We start from the raw sequence: 25,102 nt of genomic DNA on the forward strand, positions 1-25,102 counted from the left end.
ACTCATCACATAAAAGGGATCTTCAATTAGACTATTACCCTATTTCTCATTAGAAACCACGAAGGCAGTAGGCAGTGGGTTGACATACAGTCATGTGCTGCGTGATGACATTTTGGTCAACAGACTGCATATATGACAGAGGTTCCATAAGATTATAACAGAGCTGAAAAATTCCTATTGCCTAGTAACATCATGGCTGTTGTAATGTTGCAGCATAACATATTACCTTTTCTATGTTTAGATATACAAGTACTTACCATTGTATTACAGTTGCCTCCAGTAACACTATGTAACATGCTGTGTAGTTTTGTAGCCTAGGAACAATGAGCTATACCATAGAGCCTAGATGTGTAATAGGCTATACCATCTATGATAGGTTTATGTAACTACATCCTATGATGTTTGTATAATGATGAAATCACCTAATGACACATTTCTCAGAAGGCATCCTCACTGTTAAGTGATACATGGGTGTATTTAAAGTGTTGAAAAGAAAAAAATGACAACCATAAATTCTATATCCAGCTAAACAGTTCTTCAAAACAAGAGGGAAAATAAAACTTTCCCAGATAAACAAAATCTGGGGGAGTTTATTACCACTAGAACTGCCCTTCAAGAATTGCTGAAGTCCTTCAGGTGGAAATGAGAAGAAACTAGACAGTAATTGCAATCTATATGCAGAAATAAGGATCTCTGATAAAGGCAAATATATGGGCAACTATAAAAGCATTATTATAATTTTGTTTGGTAATTCCAATTTTAATTCTAAAAATTGAAAGGCAAATACATAAAAACAATTATTAATCTATGATATTTGGCACACAGTGTATAACAATGTGATCTATGACATAAGTAACCAAAAGGAGAAAGGATATCTTTAGGAGCAGAGTTTCTATGGTATTAAAGTTAAATTGTTATAATTTTAATTAGAGTGTAGTAAATTTAGGATGTTAAATATAATCTCCTGATAAACACCAAGAAAATATCTATATACTGTACACAGAAGGGAATGAGAAAGAAATCAAAACACGTAATTACAAAAAATTGACTAAACACGCAAAAAAGGGCAGTAATGGTGAAAATGAGGGACCAAAAAAGCTATAAAACATATAAAAACCAAACAGCAAAATGGAAGAAGCAACTCTCTACTTAATAATTACTTTAAATACAAAAGAGATTAAACTCACCAATCAAAAGAGAGAATTACAGAAAGGATTTTAAAATGATCCAATTATATGCTATGTCTAAGAGACTCTCTTTTGATCCTAAGATACAAATAGGTTGAAAGTGAATAGATGGTAAAAATATTGCATTCAAATAGTAACCAAAAGAAACTGGGGTGCCTATAATATTAGACAAAATACTTGAAATGTGAAAAGATTATGAGAGACAAATAAGTGCATTAAATATTAATAAAAGTTTCAATTCAGCAAGAATATATAAAAATTATACACATTTACGCAATGGCATACTGCCAATATATTATAAATGAAGCAAAAATTTACAGAATTGAGAGCAGAAATGCATAGTTCAACAATAATAGTTATAGACATTAATAATCCACTTTCAATAATGGATATATCAACTAGACAGACGATAAGAAAGGACTTGAACAATAGATTAAATAAGCTAGACCTAACAGAGGTATATAGAATATTCAACCCAACAACATCAGAATACACATTATTTTCAAGTCCACAGAGACACTCTACAGGGTAGAACACGTGTAGACCACAAACAAGTCCCAAGAGATTTAAAAATATTCACTTATGGTGTGTCTTTTCCTGCCACAATGACATAAAGTTAGAAATCAGTAACAGAGCAAAAACCAGATTTTTTTTTGTACAAATATGCAGAAAATAAACAACATAGTCTTCAAATAAGAACCACAAGAGAAATTAGAAAATATCTTAAGAAAAATGAATATAAAAACATACCATACCGAAACATATGGATGCAGTGCATGCAGTGCTGTGCTAAGATAGAAATTTATAGCTGCAAACAAATTAAATAATCTAGATGAATGGACGAGTTCCTAGAAACACACAACCTACTAAGACAGAGTCATGAAGAAATGGAAACTCTGACTAGAAGTGTAACTAGTACAGAGATTGAATCTGTAATCAAAAACCTCCTAACGAAGAAGAATCAAGGACCAAATGGCTTCACCAGTGAATTCTACCAACATTTCAAGAAAAATTAAACCAGTTCTTCTCAAATTCTTTCAAAAAGAAATGAAGGAACAACTCCTAACCCACAGCATGAGGCCAGCATTAATAAGTTTGAAAAGATTGAACTTATACAAAGTGTCTTTTCTACAATGGAATAAAACTTGAAATCAACAGGAAAAGAAGAAAACTAAAAGTTTAAAAATATATGAAAATTAAGCAACATACTCTTAAATAATCAGTGGGTCAAAGCAGAAATCACAAGGAAAATTAGAAAATGTCTTCAGAAAAAAAGAAAATGAAAATACAACATTCCAAAACTTAATTGGATTCAGAGAATGCAATGCTACATCTGTATTTTCACAGATGGCAGGGTTTTCTTCTTTTCCATGACTGAATAGTGTTCCTGTGTGTGTGTTTGCATGCATACATATATTACATTTTCTTTATTCATTCATCTCTGGAAACATGTTGTTTTCATGTCTTGCCCATTGTAAATAATGATGTAATGAACACGGGGGTACAGTTACCTCTTCAAGATACTTATTTTATTTCCTTTGGATATGTACCCAGAATTAGGATTGATGGACTGTATGGTAGTTCTATTTTTAATTTTTAGAGAAACCTCTGAAATATTTTCCATAAAAGCTGTACCGATTTACATTCCCACCAACAATGTACAAGAGTTCCCTTTTCTTCACAGTCTTGCCAACACTTATTATCTCGCATCTTTTTGATGATAGCCATTCTAACAGGTATGCGGTGATATCTCAGTGTGGTTTTTATTTTCATTTCCCTAATGATTAGTGAGGTTGAGAACCTTTTCATATGCCCAGTGTCCACTTGTAGGTCTTCTTTGGAAAAATATCTATTTAGGTTTTCTGCCCATTTTTAATTATTTTTCTTTTCTATTGAGTCATTGGTATTTTTAATATCATTTGGACATTAACCCCTTATCAGGTATATGGTTTATAAATAGTTTCTCCCATTCCATGTGTTGCTTTTTCATTTTGTTGATTGATTGCTTTGTGCAGAAGCTTTTTAGTTTGATGTAGTCCCACTTGTTTATTTTTGCTTTTGTTGTCAGTGCTTTTGTTGTCATATCCAAAAAATCATTGCTAAGATCAATGAGTTTTTTCCTATGTTTGTTTGTAGAAGTTTTATGGTTTCAGGTCTTACATTTGAGTCTTTTATATATGGTGTAAGATAAGAGTCCAATTTCATTCTTTTGTATGTTGATATACAGTTTTACGAACAACATTTGTTGAAGACACTTTCCCTTTCCCATTGTGTATGCTTGGCACCCTTATAAAAGTTTAGTTGACCATATATATGTGGTATTTTCTGGGCTCTCTAATCTGTTCCATTGTTCTGTGTGTCTGTTTTATATTTCAGTACCATATTGTTTTGGTTACTATAGCTCTGTAATATAGTTTGAAATAATGACATATGGTACCTCCAGCTTTGTTCTTCTTTCTCATTGGTTTGCCTGTTCTGGGTCTTTTGTGGTTTCCTACCAATTTTAGGATTGATTTTTCCTATTTCTGTGAAAAATGCTGTTGGAATTTTGGTAGGGATTGCATTGAATTTATAGTTCAATTTAGGTAATATGGAAATTTTAATAATATTAATTCTTTCAATCATGAACATGAGACATCTTTCCATTTATTTATGATTTCTTCAATTTCTTTTATGAATAGTTTTCAGTGATTTTAAAACTTATTTGGGAAATATTCATAACAAATGTCTGGAAAAACTGAATATTTGTCTTCTTATTTTAAATATTTATGAATTTTGCTGCTGTTTTGTGTGGTTTAGCATTAGTTAAATGTATCTGGAGCAAAGTCTCTGAAGTAATTAATACATAGTGGGGATTGCAGCATTATTTTGTTGTTATTAATATAAATTATATTAATTTCACCTTTGAATAAAATTTTGATGGGTTGTTCCTTTACTATATATTTTCTTTTTGGCTTTGACATAAATACTTTCATATCTGTGTCCACTAGGAATTTTTTCCTATTTTTTGTTTACAATTAATGGGCAAATGGTAATATAATTTGAGATCATTTAAGTATTTTTCTCATCTGACCTGTTTAAAAGATAACATGATACAGTATGTCTCAAAATTTCCAAATCCAGTATCTTTTTGTTTCTCATCTTGTACTAGTATTTTTTTATATTATTGATTCATTGTAGGAGGATTTTACACAGGGAACATGCATATATGTTATGGAAGTTTTGTATATTACAAAGTCAATCATTGTTTTGACTATTTTATAGTCTGCAACTATTATAAGAACATCTACTTAAATGAATGGTTTATGTATCTAAAGTTTAGAATAAGATAATATTAAAATCTTAGAAATATTTTGGAGGCACAGCTCTTAGATGGTCATTTTTTAAATAATTCCTTTCATAGTTAAAATATATATTCAGGTTGTTTTCTGCTCTATAAATATTTTCTAATGTATTTTTAAACAAATTCAAAAGTATATTTTTATATAATTGCACATAATACCATTATTACTTTAGTATCACACAATTATACAATTTTATTATGTTTTCTTAGTATTAGGAATATCACAACCTTATAAATTTTATGTTCCAGTCTCATGTCTTATATGACAGTACAATTGCTAAATTTTTTTTTAAGTAATTAGTTTATGTATCAACCTTGATATTTTATTTTTGATTAATTTTCTTTTTTTTTGTTTTTCCTCAAATTGAAATTTTATTTCCTAATTTTCAGGGTTTTGAATTTCACATTAATTTTAAATATTTTTTTGTGCTTATTAAATATTGTGCACTACTTGTGATTATTTGAAAACTGTTAAGATGTGTGATTTGCTTTGAAGTGTCCTTATGTATTTGGGCATTAATAAACTTGTGTTTTCTGATCATTATGTGCATGTTAAATAGTTGTGTATAAATCCTGCATTAATTTTCAGTAATTTCATGGATTGCATTTTTATGATCTCCCACCTCTGTCTATTTGATGGTGTAATTTTATGATAATATGGTGTTATCAAATATAAAGTCACTGCATTTAGTGTAAAAGCAGTCATTTCTAGTAACACTGCATATAGCACTTCATTGGAGGAGATCTCCTTCCCCAACAGCTCTAGCGCCTCACACTTCCTTTTTCTGTTTGTACAGGAAATGTATAATCTGAAAAGATGTAGATAAATATTTCTGATGGAGCAGAGATGGCATAAAAGGAACCTGGACAGTTTGAAATAGTCCATTTTCACAGAATAACATTGTTTCTCAGCTACTTTTTCTCTGTACAGATTCTGAATATCTGATTCAATAGACTAAGGGAAGAAGAGTAAGGGAGAGACAGAGTCCTTTCTTCAAAATAATCACAAAGCACAGTTTTCTAAGCTTTGAAATTAGATGCCATCTTTTTCATTAACTGTAGGTTGCTGTAAATTTTCATTAGAATCATTTATTTTCAGGTAGAATTTGAATAGGCTATCTATACTTATTTGATCGTTGTACCTCACAGTCTTGATATGTTTGATGCTTGAAATAGATGAACATAAAATGGGAAAATTACAGAACAATAGAAGATTAAGAATATAGGAAAATATTAATACATTTGCATACACAAAAAATAAAAAATAACTTTTTTAATGACTGTGAAATTTTTGAGCAAGCTATTTAATTTGAATTCTAGTCATCACTGGCCTTTCTATACTGTATTTCCTTTTTTTAAAATAGCATTTATCAGTTACTAAAGTACTAGGTAATTTACTATTATGTGACTGCTTAATGTGTCTATCTTATTATTAGAGGTAAGTTTTACAAGGATGTAAACCTTTATATTGTTCATTCCTTTGTGTATATCTATCACCTAGAATAATGATTTGTATTTATTTGTGGTTTGTTTGTGGTTTCAGCTACAGATTTCACCATCATTAGTACTTCTGTGATGATAACATTTTTTTGGTGCATTCCTTAAGGGCCTGTTTTACCTGCTGGTTCCTTAATGTGTAAATAAAGGGATTCAGCATGGGAGCAACAGAGGTATTAAGTACTGCTACACCTTTGCTCAGAGCCACACCTTCTTTTGCAGATGTTTTTACATACATAAAAATGCAACTCCCATAAGAAATGGAAACCACAATCATATGGGAGGAACAGGTGGAAAAGGCTTTTTTCCGTTGTTGGGCAGATGGGATCTTCAGAATTGTTCTAAGGATGAGTGTATAGGAGAGAATCACCAAGGCCAAAGTTACCATGAGTGTGAATACTGCTAAGAAAAATGCCATAAGCTCTAGAAACTCTGTGTCTGTGCAAGCAATTAGCAGAATAGGAGAAGAGTCACAGGTGAAATGGTCAATAATGTTGGAGTCACAGAAATCCAGTTGGAGGCCCATAATCACTGGGGGAAAAATAATGAGAAAACCAGCCAGCCAGGAGCTGATAACAAGCCGTTTGCAGACTTTGCTACTCATGACTGTTGTATAACGTAGAGGTTTGCAGATAGCCACATAACGATCATAGGACATGACAGCCAGAAGAAAAAATTCTGTTGATCCTAGGAGGATTAAAAAAAATACTTGTGCCATGCAAGCATTATAGGAAATGGTTGTGGCTCCTGTAGCAATGCTGATCAGAAATCTAGGAATGCAGACTGTTGTAAATGAAATTTCTAAGAAAGAGAAATTCCTAAGGAAGAAATACATGGGAGTTTTCAAATGAACATTTGACAGTGTTAACAAAATGATGGTCATGTTTCCACTTACACTCAATAAGTATGTGATCAACATAAAGGAGAATATCACAACTTGTAACTCTGGATCGTCAGTGAGTCCCAGAAGAATGAACTCTCTAATTGATGTCTTATTTGGCATGGCTAAGCTCTGAATTCTGATAGGTCTGTAGATAAAAAGTGAATGTCAACTCATAATATGATTTCAAATACACTTGCAGTGTTCTCACTCTGCATGAATAACCTTAACAGGTGCTTTCAGCAAGAAGTGGCAAAACAACCATACATCAGAATTGCAAGCTCATATCAGATTTAATTTAGTATTGAAAAGATTAATATGATTTATTACTTTTAAAAAACAGATTTTAATTTCAGCTTTGATAATTCCTTGGTATATATTTTTGATTATTTAATTAACACACAGAAAGGTTTTTTTCCAGTTACGAAATGGTAGCCATAATAAATGTTTAGCTTACTTCATTGTGCTTGTGGAAGATTAAACAAGTTCTGAAAATGCACTGTAATTTTGAAAATGTAATGACCATAAAATTCAAATGGTAATTTTCTCATTAGAAAACTGACTTTTGAGTTATAATTCAATCTTTTTGTAAATTATTCCTGATTTCTGTTCATAGCAAAAAATTAAACATAAAATATGTATTTATGAGAAATTCATTGAAATCCATCCCTTCTTGCTGTTATGCAAAATTTACCATCTTAGCTCTTCTCTGAAGTTGACATAAATACAATGTCAGTCCTTATTAATAAAAAATTAGTAAATGATCATAGTATACAAGTTTTAACTGGACTTCTCAAATATAGTCAATCATATAAATAATGAAATAAATCAGATTACTCACATTAAGACTAGATATATTATTTCAGAAAATTATTGCATGAGAACCTTTATCAAGTATGTTTGAAAATAATAATCTGATAACTTTCTTGGTTTTCAAAAATGTGATAAGGAAAAGAAATATATTAGAAAGAAGATAATAGCAACAATGATAGCAATAATGTAATCATATAGCATAAAATATAATAAATGTTTTCTCCTTCTTCTTCTTCTCCTCCGCCTCCTCTTTCTCCTCTATTTTTTTTTCTTCCTATTATAGAAAAGATCTATATAGCCTTTACCCTATGCCCAATCCTCAGGGTAGGCTATATTAAGAGTCTCATTTTGCAGATGAGGAGATTGATGTACAAATGGGTTATGTAACTTGCCCAAGGTCACATCAGTACCATATGGAGGTAGGGTGACACCCATGTTCATCTTTTACTGCACCACTTCCAGTGTTTAATACAGATTGAGGTTCAATTATATTTGATAAGTAAAAGGGTGAATTAATGATTGAATAATTTATGTGCCACCCTGATTAGGACTGGTATCAAGATTCAAAAGTGTGTTTTAGATCTATGGGCTAAGTTTTGCATCCATGCATCAATTACGATGAATTAGTCAATCCCAATTGATAGAGATACCAGTAGTGGTGTGTGCCAACAAAATAGGAATTGTAGGTATTGAGTATCTTAAAATCCCAGTGAGGCAGATAATCAACACCTTAGAAGATATTTATCCTCATTCCTCAGCATGATACCATGATACCTGGTATACCAGTACCAGAAAGAGAGAAACCAGGTTGGTGATATTTGAGTGAACCATGAGCATAGCCTGACTTAATGGACAGAGTCAAAGTGTGAGGCATTGTGAAGGGTACAGATACAATGAAATTGTGTCGTTTATTCTGTGTCTTGTAGTACTGCACTAAGTCATACCAACTAAGGTTTATCTAAAAACATCCTGCCTGACTCCTTCCTGAGGCAGGTGTTGTACACTTCTGAATTCAGCTATGACAAATTTAGGAAGACCTTGGCAGAGAAAATTATGAAAGAATTGACAAAATGCCTTCATGATGCATTCCAGAGAGTAATTGTTAAGAGTTCTATAATTTAGAAAGACAAATTAACAACGTGAATAAAGAAGAAAGATACTCACCTTTTTGTTAGTCCTTGGTGGATTCAAGTCATAGTTTAAGCCTAAATAGGTTTCTGATTATTTATGATAAGAGAAACGTGTTTTAGATAGAAAAGTCTTCCTTCAGCGTTACATCCTTTATCAGACTAATTCACGTTCGTACAGCTAACCAATTATTAAAATTTAAATATTTTGTCCAGATTCCTCCTTGTCATAAACCATCCATTTCTCAATCCAAAATCCAATCTGTGAGGATAAGAAAATCCAATCAGCATACTTCCAAAAGATTTTTTTTTGAAGCTTAAACATCAAGTGTTTCATGACTTTTCTGACATTGCTCAGTGATAAAGGTTTTCCAAAAAGCTTTTCTCCAAAAGAAACAGACAACTTTTGTGTGTTTTTGAATATAATATTATAGAGGAGCTTGTTTTTCAGAGAAACATAATAGAACTATCCCTGGAGACAGAAAAACTAGTGCATTTACAACACAGTTAATTTTGGCAACATTTTAGTTGGGTTCCCTTGGGAGCCATTAGGTATTGGAGGAATATAGAATTTTAACTTGCATGAAGAAAAGGGGAAGATTGATGAAATAATGATCACTTGCTTGATAATTTTTTCAAATTATTCTTCTAATTATTATTATTTTTTTAATTTCAAAATATTAAGGGGATACAGATAGTTTTGGTTACATGGATCGCTTTTGTAATGCTTGAATCATGGCTATAACTGTGCCCATCACACAAATAGTGTTCATTTTGCCTGTTAGGTAGGTTTTCGCCCATCCCCTTCTCTTCCCTCTCCCCTGCTTGATATCCACAGAATTTTACTTCCCTCTCTGCACATGTGTGCCCATCGATGAGTTCCAATTTAATAGCAAGTATACGTGGTGTTCATTTTTCCATTCTTTAGATACTTTACTTAGGATAATGGTCTCTAGTTCCATCCAAACTGTTGCAAAAGCCATTAATTCATCCTTTTTTATGGCTGAATACATGAAAATAGTACTCCATGGTGTGCATATACCACATTTTGTCATTCCACTCATGAACTGATGAGCACTTGGGTTGATTCCACATCTTTGTAATTGTGAATTATGCTGCAATAAACACTTGAGTGCAGGTGTCTTTTTGATAAAATGACTTCTGAAGATGGCTGACCAGAGACATCAGCTGCCAGATTATCTCTTAAGCTTCTAATTATTATTTTAAATGAAGAAAGACTCACCTTGGCTCTCTAGCAAATTTCTATGAAAAAAAAATGAATTAAATTGGAATGTAGAGTATTTGAGGCCTAAAAGAAATCCTAACCTAGAGATTCTATGGTACAACAAAAGAAGAAGAAATAGTTTTGCTAGATGGAGATGAGATTCTGTAGGGAAGAACATGCAGTTTTAGTTGAGTAACTTAGTAAAAATTATAGTTTTCTTAAAATAAATATATGGCATTTGTGGATTTAGAAAGAATAGATAAAATGTGTGACCCAAGATTGGGTATTTTATGATTTAATTTTAGCTAGGTCATTAGCACAATGTATTCCAGACTTCATTTAATGGCAGCATGGGAATGCCAGCCATGTGGTCCATACTCTACTATGACAATCAGAGCTAAAACATAATCTGTTATTTTTAATAATAAGGGGCATTTGTAGGGCTGGAAGTCATGATTATGGTATACAACATTCTCAGATTATCAGGCAGTAATAAAGACTATATAGCTTGAGTCTATCTGGAGAAGCTATCTAACTCTATACCAATATCAGCCACAGAATCTCTGACCTTTGTATAGTGGATATACCCAATAATATTCAACTAAATTTTATTTATTTATTTTGCTTTCTTTTCTTTTCTTTTACATATTTATAAATAGCTTATAACTTTACACAAGAAAGAAACTTCTCAGTGGAGTAATAGACATTGGCACTCTCTAAATGTCAGTAGACTATTCTGTGATCCAGTAGGTTTATCTTTATTTTTTTTTATGTCTCATGCCCAAATTTCAGGCTTTATTTCAATCTTTTTAAACTAACAAATGATAATTGATTATTCTTATGAAAATAAGAGTCTTATACAAAATAATAGTCTTACAGAACAATAGGCCAGTGAATGTTTCAGGGGAGAGTTACAGTTAAGGAGAGTTACAATAAATTTTTTTTTACAATGAAGGAAAATGTTAAAAATTCATTATAATATTCTCGACCTGGGCCAAATAAGATGTCAGGATTGTCTTTAGGGTTTTACATTTTCTACTGACTGAAAACATAGAAAGTCTGATCATAAAATCATTACCTTTTGTTCCTTATATAATTATTTTTTGATATTTATTATGTGTCGAACTCACCCTTAGGTTCTAGGAATATAGTCATGATAAAAATAACTGTTTGTATAGTTTTTACACATTCTGGAATAGTGTTAGAAGGCTACATTATTTGTGAAATCTCAGAATCCCTTCTCCACGTCCCATGCAAACAATTTTCCCACACACCTCAACTTATTATTCTCTGCTTTGATATGAAAAGATATCTATATATCCCCTTTACGCTAGTTATTATGAGACACATTTAGTTGCTATTTAATCCAGGATCTCCACAAAACATATACATAATCTAAATTAAATGAACATTGGGATGATTTAATGGTCATTATATGCTAGATACTTCCTGAACAAAGATTTTCAAGTATTTAATGTTTCTTTGGGAGACATAAAGTTTTAAAATAAAGCTGTAACAAAAGTATTAAAGGTACATAATTAAGCAATATGGAATGCATATGAAGAAAGATGCTATTAAAGTGTAGCAGTTGTTTTAAGTTCAAAGTATATCATATTAAATTGTCAATGATCAAAGCTGAGAACTTGAATAAATATCATAAATATGCTTATGTTTTAATGCAAAGTTTGTTATAATATTACTTATGTGAAGTTATCTGCAGGTCAAAATATTATTTAAAAATGTACATTTAGGAGAATATGTTATTTAGGAAAGACAGATGGGAAATTGGTTTAATGTCTATGCAGAAAAAATAAATTGAGGAATAGGGTGAATACAATTTTAATTGATGATCTATATATAGTCCTTTTTGTTCTGAATTTTGAGTACACAGGGTAGTGCCAACAGTATTAAGTCTTTAGAAATCTTAGTAGGCAATTATTTTTTAAAAAGCCATAATTTAAATTTAAATGGTAAAAACTTACAATTAAATAGATTATACTTAAAATTAATATAATACCTATTCAAAACTCATTAATTATCAGCTTTAATAATGATAAATTTATAGGGAAAAGAGTTAATAGATTGAAATACAATTCTATTTGTCAAACTGTTCGAATTGCAAAAATAGGTTGCTTATGAACATAAGTTTGGCAAAAATCAACAAAAACATTCTATGATAATCTATTGGGTATATGAAATTTACATTAAAGTTTATAATGTCTGTGAATTTGTTTTTTTTTCTTTTTGGATGATGGGTTATTAAACATATAGCAGCATATCTTTTCTTTTTGCCCATAGGCATTGAAGGATTTGGAATTTACTGAGTAACACATTGCTTGAGTCATATTCCCATCAATAGATGCAATGCAAGCTCAGATTTACATAGAATCTCCAAAGCAAGTACTGGAAAAATGAAAAGTTTTGTAATGCAAAGAGAGAAACAAGAGCATAATTCTTGAATAGCTGGGACATTTGTTTCTATGATGTCTAAGAGTGTTTAGTATCCTTCCCAATTCTAACTGAAATCATTATCAATGTAGCAAAACACTTTCTACAATCAGATGTCATAAATATTTTTAGTAATACATACAGATGAAAATATTATATGGCTTTTTTTAAGACATTTAGACATTCATACTCTCAGATAGAATGTGTTAGTTTTCACCTGCTTTTGATTGTGTGTAGCCTTGTTTCTGTAAACACCTGTTGGGAGAATTCATTTTTTAAATTGGAAGAAAAGAGAACCCAAGAACTGACAGTTCCAATATTAAGGAAAAGTGTTCTCCTAGTAAATTAAATGATTTCATGTGTTTGTGCACTGGAAGAAGACAGGAAAGAAGCAAATAGATGAATACTAAACAAAGTTTTATTTTTGTAAGTGTATAATTAAGAACATCTTACAGGAGAGACTTATGTCAAGGTGTGGACAATGTAAACATGCTTAATCCCACATCTTTCAACATCCACAAAAATATCAATTTTTCTAAAACAGTGAAACCATATAGCCACTAGAAAACAATTTAGGGTATCATCAGTGTACCAGAAATTTTGAGAGCTACCTAGGAAATAGAATGCATAGGGCTTTAAATTGATGGAAATATCAAAAGAGAGAAAATTGGATTTTGGGAAACCAAAGGCAAGCCAGATTCTTTCCAAGGGAGCCTCATATGAGCTCTGGGCTCAGCATCAGCAAATTAACTAAAAGGAATGATTAATGGCACAACCATCAGTGTAGTTCATTAAGGATACCTTGTGGTGAGAATATTGGGGGTGACAGGGGTATCACAACCAGACTTGCAGTGATTCTAGAATTTGGATCAAAAAAGCATTACACAACATATGTTATATTATTAAAGGATGAAATTTATAATGAAGATATATAACACCAACAAGACAACATTTATAATGCAAAAACCAAAGGAAATACAAGGAGAAATAGAGGCATACTAGAGGTAAGGGACTTTAACTTACAGCAGAGCTTATCTTAGTACTCTGTGATTGTGCACTGGGATAAATAATTTTTCAGAATTGTTTGATGAGAACGTTTATTTAGTTTTTTGCTTGGTGCACAAAGAGAAAGTCTCTCAATGATTATTTAAAACTAAGTTCTGACATTCTTGTTAAATGTCATTCTCATGTGTGTAACATCAAGTCACTCATACTGAGAATATTTTCAGGTCATGTTAATATAAAAGGATAACTGAGCCAAATAGGTCAAAATGGAATAAATGAAGAATAAAACCTGAAGAAAAAAGAAGTTGCATATAACATTGGATGGAGAAACAGAACAATGTTAGTATTATGTTACAGTTAACTTTCCATTTAAAGTTAAGGATCTAAATTTCTTTATTATTAAAATTTATTTGAGAACCATTTTTTGACCAAGTTCTTAAAGGATTGTTTTACCTGCTGGTTCCTTAGGGAGTAAATAAAAGGATTTAGCATTGGAGCAACAGAGGTATTGAGCACTGCTATACCCTTGGTCAAAGCTACTCCTTCTTTTGCTGAAGTTTTGACATACATGAAAATGCAGCTTCCATAAGAAATGGAAACAACAATCATGTGTGAAGAACAGGTGGAAAAGGCCTTTTTTCTTTGCTCAGCAGAGGGAATTCTGAGAATTTTCTTCAGGATAAATACATAGGAAAGAATCACTAATGTTAAGGTTACCATGAGAGTGAATACTGCCAAGAAAAATCCCATGAGCTCTAGGAGTGCTGTGTCTGTGCAGGAGATCAGTAGCATAGGAGAGGAGTCACAGGTAAAGTGGTCAATGACATTAGAGTCACAGAAATCCAGTTGAAGCCCCATGATGACAGGGGGAAAGATAATGAGAAATCCAGCCAGCCAAGAACTAATTACAAGCTGGATGCAGACTCTGCTGTTCATTATTGTTGTGTAATGCAGTGGCTTACAGATAGCTACATAACGATCATAGGACATAGCAGTCAAAAGGAAAAATTCTGTTGAACCAAGGAGTATGAAGAAAAATACCTGGGCCATGCAAGAATTATAGGAAATGGTCATATCCCCTGTTACAATGCTGACCAGAAATCTAGGAATACAAACTGTTGTGAATGAGATTTCTAGAAAAGAGAAATTCCTAAGGAAGAAATACATGGGTGTTTTGAGGTGTGAATCTATCAGAGTGAGAGTGATAATTGTCAGGTTTCCAGTTATACTCAGTATATATGTGAAAAATAGAAATATAAAAATCAAAACATTTAGCTTTGGGTCATCTGTTAATCCCAGAAGAATGAACTGGTTCTCAAATGTCTGATTTTTCATTTCTTATTGTTGACTTCTGCCAGATCTATAATAGAGAATGAGAAACAATAATTTATTGAGTACAGGGTTACATTTTATCACATCTGCTGGATTAAGAAACATATAAGGCCTATAATAAAACAAACTAGACACCAAGTTGTACTGAATAATGTATGTTAACCATGCACAAAAAAAAATGTGTCTGGTATTTGCCTTGTAGATCACTAGTCATTTAATATTGAGTGAGGTATTTGATAAGTCTAATAAATGTACCTGTATAATAAAAATATACTTACCCAATGTGTTTTATTTTTTAAAAAATTGCTCTTATGTGTGTGAAAGCTAGGCAAAAACTTTAAAATGTAAAATATTCTTTTATTTTTATTAAGATACTATAGCAATGACCACATGTTCTGATTTCCTGAAAATAAAATATTTGACACATTTTTAGAGTTGTTCACAATTTTTCAAGATATTTAATGTTAGTCTTGCATATATAGAGAAGTAACAACAAATGAATCAGAACCATCAAAACTAACATTTATATTATCCTAAGGAAAGAAACACACAAGTTTTTAAAGTTTTACAAACTTTCCAAAGTTTTTCCTCTCTGAATTAAATAATTTATCATTTTATAAAAGATGTTCTAACAGCCAAAATTAAAGACCTAGGTTATAAATTGATTAGAAAATGGAAAAAAATCAATGAGGCAAAAAATGGAAAACATACTTACAATTATGTAATCCCATGTGGTAGCAGTTTGACTGCTCAAGTCCAAGTGCTGTGTTGCTTTACTTTATTGAGTGTCAATGTTTGATGTTTTACTTTTGGAACATTTCATAGTCTTCCCAACCTATTTCTGCCTTGATTTTCCTAACATACCAACATACTTATGTAGTGAGTAGGCGAAATTTGGCAAGATGATCCTGGGTATATACAGTAAAATGGAACATACTGTAGGACTGAATCCAATAGAAGATTCTGTTTTCTATTCCTGAAATGGGAGAGGCCCTGACAGGAAGGTGACATAGTCCCAGTTGCTGTTAGAAGGTGCCATAACCAGACTATAGCAGAGTATCCAAGAAGTCCTGCAACTGGTGATCCAAGAAAGAGTTGGTGACACACTGACAAATCTGGGTGTCCCAATCAGTGGGATAAGTCTGAAACTCAGGTAGTATTGCAAAATTTTTCATTGAGTAACATTGTCACTGGTACTAATTTATTGTTTAGGAATAAAGCTAGAGGCTGTGGAACTGGGAAAGAGCAGCAGCAAAATGGACAGTTTGCACTGTTTACAGTGCAGGAATTCAGACCAGAGATCAAGATTTCCTGGAATGTGGATAAGAGAGAGACAGAAGGGGAGAAGAGAAGAGAAGAGGAGAAGAGAAAAGAGAAGAGAGAAGAGAAGAGGAGAGAAGAGAGGAGAAGACAAGAGAAGATAAGAGGAGAAGAGAGAAGAAAAAGGGAGGGAGAAAGAGGGGAGGGAGGGAGAGGGAAAGAAAGAAAGAAAATCTGAGATCTTTGTCAGAATCCAAGAAATACTTACAGTGGAACATGCGAATAGAGAAGATAGAGTTGTATATTTTCCTAGTTAATGAAGTGAAACTCTCAGTTCATATGAAGGACAGGGCCCAAATCATGAGTGAGAATAAAGAAACAACAGCTATGGAAAGGACACGAGCTGCGTGGCATATGAATGAAAGTGGTCGGAAGTGTACAAGGAATATCCCAAGTTGTACAAGGCAAGGCCAGGCATTTAGTATCTCATTTTCCCCCAAATTTTCATAAAAATAACAAAGTCCTGACTCTGGATGCTAGGAAAACCTACCAATATTTTATTTTACTTGTGTCTCAGTAACTCTTGTGAAAGAAATATGGGTTGTCATTTTTTTAATTTGGTCTTTACCTTCCAGCAAGAAAACTCATTTTTAAAAATATGCTCTCCAAAAGAAACAGACTGATACTAATCTGCTTTCCCCCCACCTCCTTCAAAATATTCACAGGAGATTCTTGTAGAAAACAGAATTAAAATGTCTCTGGAGAGAGATGGTAATGGTTACTGAATTCTGAAGTTAAATGGAATAATTTTAATTAGGTATCATTTAGAAATGATTTTTTAACATTAAACATCAGAAAGGTATACAATGCAAACAACAATAATGAGGAAATAATAGTCTTAGAATTATCTTGGAGTTCATATTGTCAATATTTTTTTAACCTGAGATAAATATTTGCCAAGAAAAAAGGTCCAATAACAGAAAAACATGTGAAGAAGTAGAAAATAGCAAGAGGAAAGGGCCACAAGGATATGAAATGTGCTATTCAAATGTTTTATTTGTTAATAAAATCATATTGAGCACTCATTTTAGGCAAAATATGGGTAATATATAGGAATATCATTTAGATACAATAAAAATTGAGAGAGTATAATATGGACATAAAACTCATAAAATTGATTATCTAAAGAACTCCTTAGGTATTGTTTCTTTCACATTAGAAAATAAAGCAAGCAAAGATTATGTACAATTTCATCATATTTGTCTACTATTTCCTATTAGACAGTTTTGGGTCAGGTACTTGATTTTCAACTACTGAAGTGTTTGATTCTCACTTTTTGTCTTCTTATAGTATGTTTTTTGTGGGTGCTGGATTCAAATTATTTTTGTCCTTAGAATTATGTTTGTATTTACCTGGACTTGTTATGGCAGGTGAATCTGTAAGACTGGAGTCATTTACACTGATTGTCTTATTTCAAGAGAACGTTCCACAAATGGCAGTATTTTTTTTAAGCAAAATAATGCATTTCTTTCTTTTCTGATATTCTGTAAATGTTATATTAAGGATATTTCAGTTTCAGGAGGCCCCCCCCTTTTTTTTTAACTTTCACCACCTAGCTTCCAGTAAAATATCTATTTTCCAGGATGTCTAGCAGGTAGAATTTAAGGTATTCCCCCTGATCTTCAATTCATAATGTTCACAGCCTTGTATAATCTCTTCTCCATGAGTGTGGGCAGGGCCGTAGTTTACTTCTAACCAATGCGTATCGCCATATTGCAAGGTGGCAGAGATGATGTTATTTCACTCTCATGATTATGATATATTATAAAAGACTCTTGCTGGCTAATTTTCTATAGTGTTTTTCTCCACTGCTGGCTTTCAAGAAACAAGATTGCATGAATTCTGCAGTTATAAAATATGTTATTTTGCTGACAGGGTAAGTAATTTTGGAAGTGGACCCACCCACAGTCAATCCTTCAGATAAAAATCCACCCCTCAAGACACCTTGACTGCAGCTTCGCAAAACACCCAGCGAAATAGTGCCTAGGTTTCTGACTTACAGAAACTGTGAGGCCACACGAGTGCCTTTTTTGAGGTGCTAAGTTTGTAGTAATTTATTACACAGCATAGAAAACTAGTACAAGGCACCTAACTCTGCCTCAGAAGTTATGCCTTTTTAGAGAAAGGCAGATCACATCTTGTAAGCTTTTTAATCCCTTTTCTTTGGCATCCTTAGTAATTGGCAATCTGATTCCAACCAAATTCATTATTTTTCCATCTAATAACAGCAAAGAGATGAAACTTCATTGATGTTATCAGTTTTTATTTATTTTTATTTTTTCACATTTAAGACTCCAACTGACTTTTCTCTTATCACAAAATTCCTGCATTACTTCTTGCTTTGGTGCGTGGTCTTGGAGATGACTTTTCTAGTCATCTAGTGATGCTCAGGGCTTGGGCTATGGGTAATCTTATTTATTCTTCTTTGTAATCTGTTGTTTTTAGAAGATGTGTGGAAAGATTTATATTTAGGAAACCACAATTTTCCCAAAAGAAACTAGGACTTGAAAAAGCATTTTCCCCCATCTCTTCATCTAGAAAGATGGTAGGAAAGAAGTAGATTAGTAAATACATGGTACATAGTAAAGGTTTTTCTTTTGATTGTCACCCCAATAAAAACTTCTACCCATATAAAATCTTAAGAAAAACAACTTTAGAAGGAGCAGCATACTCTAATGTAGTAACTGTCTCTCAGACAATGAAAATAAGTTCACTTTACACCAAAGGGAAGGGCAAATTGTCATCCCTTTTTTTTTTTATTTCAGCATATTATGGGTGTACAAAAGTTTAGGTTACGTATATTGCCCTTGCCCCCCGGCCCCCGAGTCAGAGCTTCAAGCATGTCCATTCCCCAGACAGTGCTCAGCGCACTCATTATGTAGGTATACAGCCATCCCCTTCCCCCTTCACTTCTATTCTTTGGGCAATATTCATTGCCCTTGTAGCTCAGTGAAAAATCTCTGTCTAATAACCTGCAGAATGATGTTTAAGTTGTAAAATAAATAAAATAGTTAGAAATGGAGAGGGGTAGCAGAGCAAGGAAAACATATGAATACTTGCTACTGTACTGTTTTTCTGCAATTGTTTATCAGGCCATCATTGCTATACTATTGAAGGTTTTTTATGGTGTCCTCATTCACAAACAACATCAACATTTCAATTGCTTAAAACAAAATTATTTCTCCTTTCCAACACATGTCAAGTGCAGGTTCGCTAAAGACTCTCTTTCACATCTTGCTTCATTCAGGACTCAAGTTAATATAATTTAAATATCATCAGTAACCGTCAGGAATAAAATAAGGTAGAAAATAATGTAGAGGCTACTATATAATTCCATTTGCAAGTGACACACTATTTCTGCTTATATTTCATGGCGTAAAGTAGTCAATTAGACAGATCTATAATAATGAATATAAAGAAATAAAATCATGCCAAAATCAAAAATATGTTAATTGTTATTGATTATATTTCAGCTCCAAACCCAGCATTTACTACTTAGCTCTGTGATGTTGGGAATCAGACAGTGCAAATTACGTTACCCAGTCTCTTTAGCTATCGGGTTGCTGATAGGCACTGACAATGAGGCACTACAGGAAAATTAGAACATGGGAGAAAGGAAGGGAAATTATTATTTTTTTCTTTTTTTCCCTTGGTCTGAGTATCTGTCTGATGGCCCTAGCAGTGGCAGTTGATTTCATAGAGGCCGTTGGTCCCAAGCTTCAGCTTATTTCATCATCCTCAGGTGTGTAAGCAGCAACAGGCAGTGCCCCCTTTTCAGAGATGAGAGACTAACTCTGTGAGGCCCTTCCACTGAGTTCCCAGTTACAGAAGGAATCCATACAGTATCACATCCTCATAAGAGCACCAATTGCATCTAGGATTTACTCTGAGCTCCTGAATTCAGGAAATCCATCCCTTTCCCCAGAGTAGACAATCTGAATGACCAAGTTAAAAGCATTAAGCTTTTTATGATCTGTCCTCAGGAGTCTTACACTACAAAGCAATTTTCATATATGTACAATTATCATTTACAGTCAACTTCTTCAAATAGTTTTTGTTGATCAAGAGGGTCTACTTTCCCTTACTTTGTTATTTTCCACTCCCTCTCTCTTCTTTTCTCTCTTTCTCTCCCCACCACCTTCTTATTCCCTTCCTTCCTCTCCCTCCTCTCTCTCTCACTATCATGTAGATTTTACCACTGGTGTGCACGTGTGCGCACACACACACACACACACACACACACACAGAGTTTATATTTATTTTGCTAACATTTGCATGTTGTTTTTCCACACTCCTGATTTTCACTTTTGCATTTCTGCTACTTGTTATAATCTTACAAAAGCAAACTGACATTGTCTCACTTCTTTACACGTTGCTCCTATAAAATATTTGTAATCAAATAAAATTATCATTTTATTTTTGCTTTATGGCAATATTATGTTAGAACCTGTTTGAAAAAAAATGTAAGCCTCTTCATGAAGCCCAATGGTAGGAAATAAGTAAGTGCTTAAGGACACGCTCGTCTATGAGAAGTATTTCTGTCATGGACTTAGAAAATATATAGAGCTCTTTACATTAACCTATATATCAGACCAAGCTGAAAATCAAGAAATCAAACTCAAATCCACTTAGCCTGTATCTAGTCAGACTCATAGCTATTGTCCCAAGACAACCAATTTTCTTAATGATACATTGGAGATGGGGGACTCATTAACTGTAAGAACTGGGCTTGAACTCATTTTTTACAGTTCTCAGATACCTCTAAAAGTCATTTTATTGGATATAGGTGAGGGGGGTAGAACCTTCTGTGAAAGACACAATAGAAAGATAAAGATAGTATTGTCAGTTTACTAATGAAGGAAAACTAATGTATTAGTAATTCATATGTCATCGTTTGCAAGATCATTTATAAAGAGTCAATATCACCATTCTAGGCTCTTAGTTTGTCATTTACTTCATCATATTAATAGGAAAGGCAGTTTTGTATCAGCTTAAAACATTTGAGCACAAATATGAATCTTGGCAGCATAACAATTTGTCTTTATGGATCATAGTTTTACCTTTAAAATATTATTGGCAGAAACAGAAAAACTTTTAGTTAAATAATGTATATTTTAGGAAATATTGGCAAACAAAATATAAGGTAAATGTCATTTCTTCATTTCAATTGTACTTTGCTATTCTTTTCCAGGAAAACTAATATAAAAATTAATACAACCTTAATTCAAACAACAGAGATAGTATTTCTGACTGTACATTTTATCTTAAATTACTATTTAATGTTTTCAAACATTTTAACTACAATTTATTGATAACTACAAGGAGACATTTTGATAATACTTCTAGTTTTATAACATGTTTTTCTGGTGACACTGAAGAAAGAATTTTAGAGATATTAATTAAGATATATATTTTATGTATTTCTTAAAAAATAAATTTTATATTTGAGTGTGGTTTTTAGTAAGCTTCTTAATTTATAGCCCTCTCTATTTTAAGGATGAATTCATAATCTTGCCTTTATATGAGAAACACTAGTGATTATTGATTTACCTAAATTTAGTTACACAGATGAGAGATCAAACACTCTCTATAACTTAATATAGCTAAGTCTTGGTTTTTAGGCTAGTTAGATAAAGAGGTGTTGATGACATATAAATATGTCTAACTAAAGGAGTGAAATGAGGTGTTTAGAGAGAATTAATTTAGAGAAGAGTAGAGAGTTTTTCATTCAGCTTTGCTTTTAGGGATACATTGTGCACATAATCACATTCATTTCTTTGAAGAAAAGATTAACCTTTGGACCATGCTCTTAAAGGCTTGTTTCACTTGCTGATTTCTTAGTGTATATATGAAGGGATTTAAAAGAGGAGCCACTGAAGTATTAAGCACAGCTACTCCTTTGCTTAAAGTCACCCTTTCCCTTGCAGAAGGCTTTATGTACATGAAGATGCAACTACCGTAAGAGAGGGAAACAACTATTATATGGGAGGAACAAGTGGAAAAGGCTTTTTTCCTTTGACTCATAGAAGGAATTCTTAGAATTGTCCGGATAATATTTGTATAGGAGAGAATAACTAAGGTCAAGGTGACCATGAGTGTTACCACGGCTAAACAAAATGCCATGAGTTCTAGAAAGTGAGTGTTTGTACAAGAAAGCTGCAGAATTGGAGAAGAATCACAGATAAAATGATCAATTATATTGGAGGCACAGAAGTCCAACTGCAGAAGAAGGATTATTGGTGGAAAGATGATCAAGAATCCTGCAAGCCAGGAGCTAAAGACAAGAAGGATACAAACCCTGGTGCTGATGATGGTTGTGTAATGAAGAGGTTTGCAGATGGCCACATAACGGTCATAGGACATGGCAGCCAGAAGATAAAATTCTGTTACCCCCAAGAAGATGAAAAAAAATAGCTGAGCCACACAACCATTATAGGAAATGGTTCTGTCTCCTGTCACGATGGTGACAAGGAATCTGGGAATGCAGACAGATGTGAATGATATTTCTAAGAAGGAGAAATTCCTAAGGAAGAAATACATGGGGGTCTGCAGGTGGGGATCTGAAAAGGTGAGTGTGATGATGATCAGGTTCCCAGTCACACTTAGCATGTAGGTAACAAGAAGAAATATGAAGAGTACGATCTGCCACTGTGGGTCACTTGTCAATCCAAGAAGAATAAAGTGTGTTACTGCTGTGGAATTTCTCATTATTTTCTTTCTTTATAAAGGTATTCTGTATTTAAGCTGTAAAATAGATGAAGAAATAAAAAAGTTATAACATCAGTAAAGAAATTTTTTTTCTGTGCTGGCTTATTTCATTTATTGTAATGCCTTCCAATTTCATCTATGATGTCACCAATGGCAGTATGGCAGTATTTTCTTTTTTTAAAAGGCTGGAAAATATTCCATTGTATATAGCTAAGCATCTATCTATCTATCCATATAGCTCATACACATACATCCTAATATCTATTTATCTATCTATCTATCTCTTTAAAGGGTACAAACATGCCCTTATTTGGGATGAATAAATCTAGAGATCTAATGTACTGTGCAAGGACTATAGTTAATAATATTGTATTGCATAATGAAAGTTTTTGAGAGAGGAGATTTCATGTGATCTTACCACAAATAAAGATAACTAGGAAAGGTGGTGATGAATAGAATAATTTGCTTGACTATAATAATTTTACTAAGTATATGTGTATCAAAATATGTTGGGCAGTTTAAATATATGCAATAACAAACTTAGGAAAAAACACACACCCTTTAAAATTATTACCTTTTGCCTTTAGAGAAAAATGATTTCATAGTACATAGAAACAAAATACTTTTAAAAAACTGTTTTATTTCCTCATATATTCGTTATTCCTGTATTTTCTTCATTATATTCTCATATATTTCCATATAAGTCTGTCTTCTGAATGTCTCAATATATTCCCTGAAAATAAGAAAAAAGAAATTAAAACTTTTGAGATTAAAACATTTTCAAATAAAACTCTTACGAAGTCATTGCCAGCATACTATAGTACTCTGTGAAAAATTTTTTTATTGTTGTTTTCCTCTTCATATATTTTTTATTTTGCTATTTTGAGTAAGCCTTTTTTCTCCTCCTCCATTCAGACTTTTATAGTCTACAATGACAACTCAGTCATCCAAGGTAATGTGTTTCTGCTAATGGTATACAGAGATGTTTAATGGGTGGGAGAGCAGCCCCAGTGCAATTTCAGTGTTTGTACTGCAAGACATTCCAGTTTTAATTACTCATCTGTTATAATGGTCTCTTGTAAAATTGTAAATGTACTTTTTTGGGTATTTTTTACTTACCACTTACCTATCATAAATCTTCTCTCTGATATATAAAGCAGTACTTAAGTATTATAAAAAGTGCTGATTTTATTTTTATAAACTGCAAGTGCTCTTATTTGCCTTATTTCCAAAACGCTATAGCACTTCGGTAACGTTGCTTATTCCCTTCTTGAGGGATGCTAAATAGGAAGAGGTCAACATTCAGGTAAGTTTTAAGCAGGTAATAAATATTTTCTTTTTTCCTATTTTTCGCTTTTGATGTCACTCTTGGTATTGTACAGAATTTGTTTACTTGGTTGTTCATGTTTGAAGTTATTATTAAAGCTTTAAATATACTGTCATCTAAAATAATTTTGTTAATAACAAAATATCCAGACAGTCTGCCTAAGTCTGCAATGTCTCATTGGTTTTCTATATTCTTCATAGATGTCAGAGCTATCAAATTGAAAAACACTTTTTCAGGATTAGTGAACTAATTTAATATGTGAATAAATTTATTCAAAATTTTTACCTGTAAAATTTTTGGGATGGATATATTTCCAGTTTCCATTATTTGCTCTTTGTGGTCAAATGATATTCAGTTTTTTGTCTTTTGCCTTTATAGGATGAGTGCTAATCTTCACTGTGCATAATATTCACATTGTGAAAAACTAAAACATAAAGTATATCTTCTCAGTATTAAAGCACATCAAATAAACTTTTTAAAGTATTGTACAAACCTGATTCCATGGTTTCCTGATGTTGTTTATATTACAAATGATTATTCCCAGATGTTTAGATAAGAACAAAAATTAATGTAGTTTTATCAATCAGACAATATTTATGATATAATGCACAAAAATGTTACATGAAACTTTTGACATAGTATTTTTCAAATTTTTCTTTTATGTATATATTTCATATAAATTGGATGGTTTAATTGCATATATGCAATTTAAATTGTATAAAATATAAACATAAACTCTTAAAGTAAAAACTGTATTCCTAAAAGAACATACTTACTTTTATGATAAATATGACTGTTTAGTCAATGTTATTTCTAATTGCTTATTAATTTGCCTAAACATAAGTGCTTTGGGATTTTTCAAGAGTCTTTGCAATGTTTCTCCTCTATTG

At 32.3% G+C, this 25,102-nt stretch overlaps 3 protein-coding genes across 4 annotated transcripts; all 3 read right to left on the reverse strand.

The window, feature by feature from the left end:
- Window positions 1-4,863: 4,863 nt before the first annotated feature.
- On the reverse strand, window positions 4,864-7,118 carry LOC123639701 (olfactory receptor 6C65). 2 transcript variants are annotated; one of them, XM_045553761.1, is made up of 2 exons: window positions 6,114-7,030; window positions 4,864-4,888 (listed from the first exon to the last, which is right to left on the reverse strand). In XM_045553761.1, exons 1-2 carry the CDS (start codon window positions 7,028-7,030, stop codon window positions 4,864-4,866), a joined length of 942 nt encoding a protein of 313 aa, XP_045409717.1. The 2 variants fall into 2 exon arrangements, with proteins under 2 accessions (XP_045409717.1, XP_045409716.1); XM_045553760.1 differs by lacking the exon at window positions 4,864-4,888 and having other exon boundaries at window positions 6,060-7,118.
- A 6,806-nt stretch (window positions 7,119-13,924) lies between these two features.
- Window positions 13,925-14,860, reverse strand: LOC123640546 (olfactory receptor 6C76-like). Its single transcript, XM_045555157.1, has one exon. It carries the CDS (start codon window positions 14,858-14,860, stop codon window positions 13,925-13,927), a length of 936 nt encoding a protein of 311 aa, XP_045411113.1.
- Window positions 14,861-21,946: 7,086 nt separating this feature from the next.
- Window positions 21,947-22,885, reverse strand: LOC123639702 (olfactory receptor 6C75). The gene has a single exon (XM_045553762.1). It carries the CDS (start codon window positions 22,883-22,885, stop codon window positions 21,947-21,949), a length of 939 nt encoding a protein of 312 aa, XP_045409718.1.
- Window positions 22,886-25,102: the final 2,217 nt, after the last annotated feature.

This window comes from Lemur catta, chromosome 6 (assembly GCF_020740605.2).
Source record: "Lemur catta isolate mLemCat1 chromosome 6, mLemCat1.pri, whole genome shotgun sequence".
NCBI classification, from domain to species: domain Eukaryota; kingdom Metazoa; phylum Chordata; class Mammalia; order Primates; family Lemuridae; genus Lemur; species Lemur catta.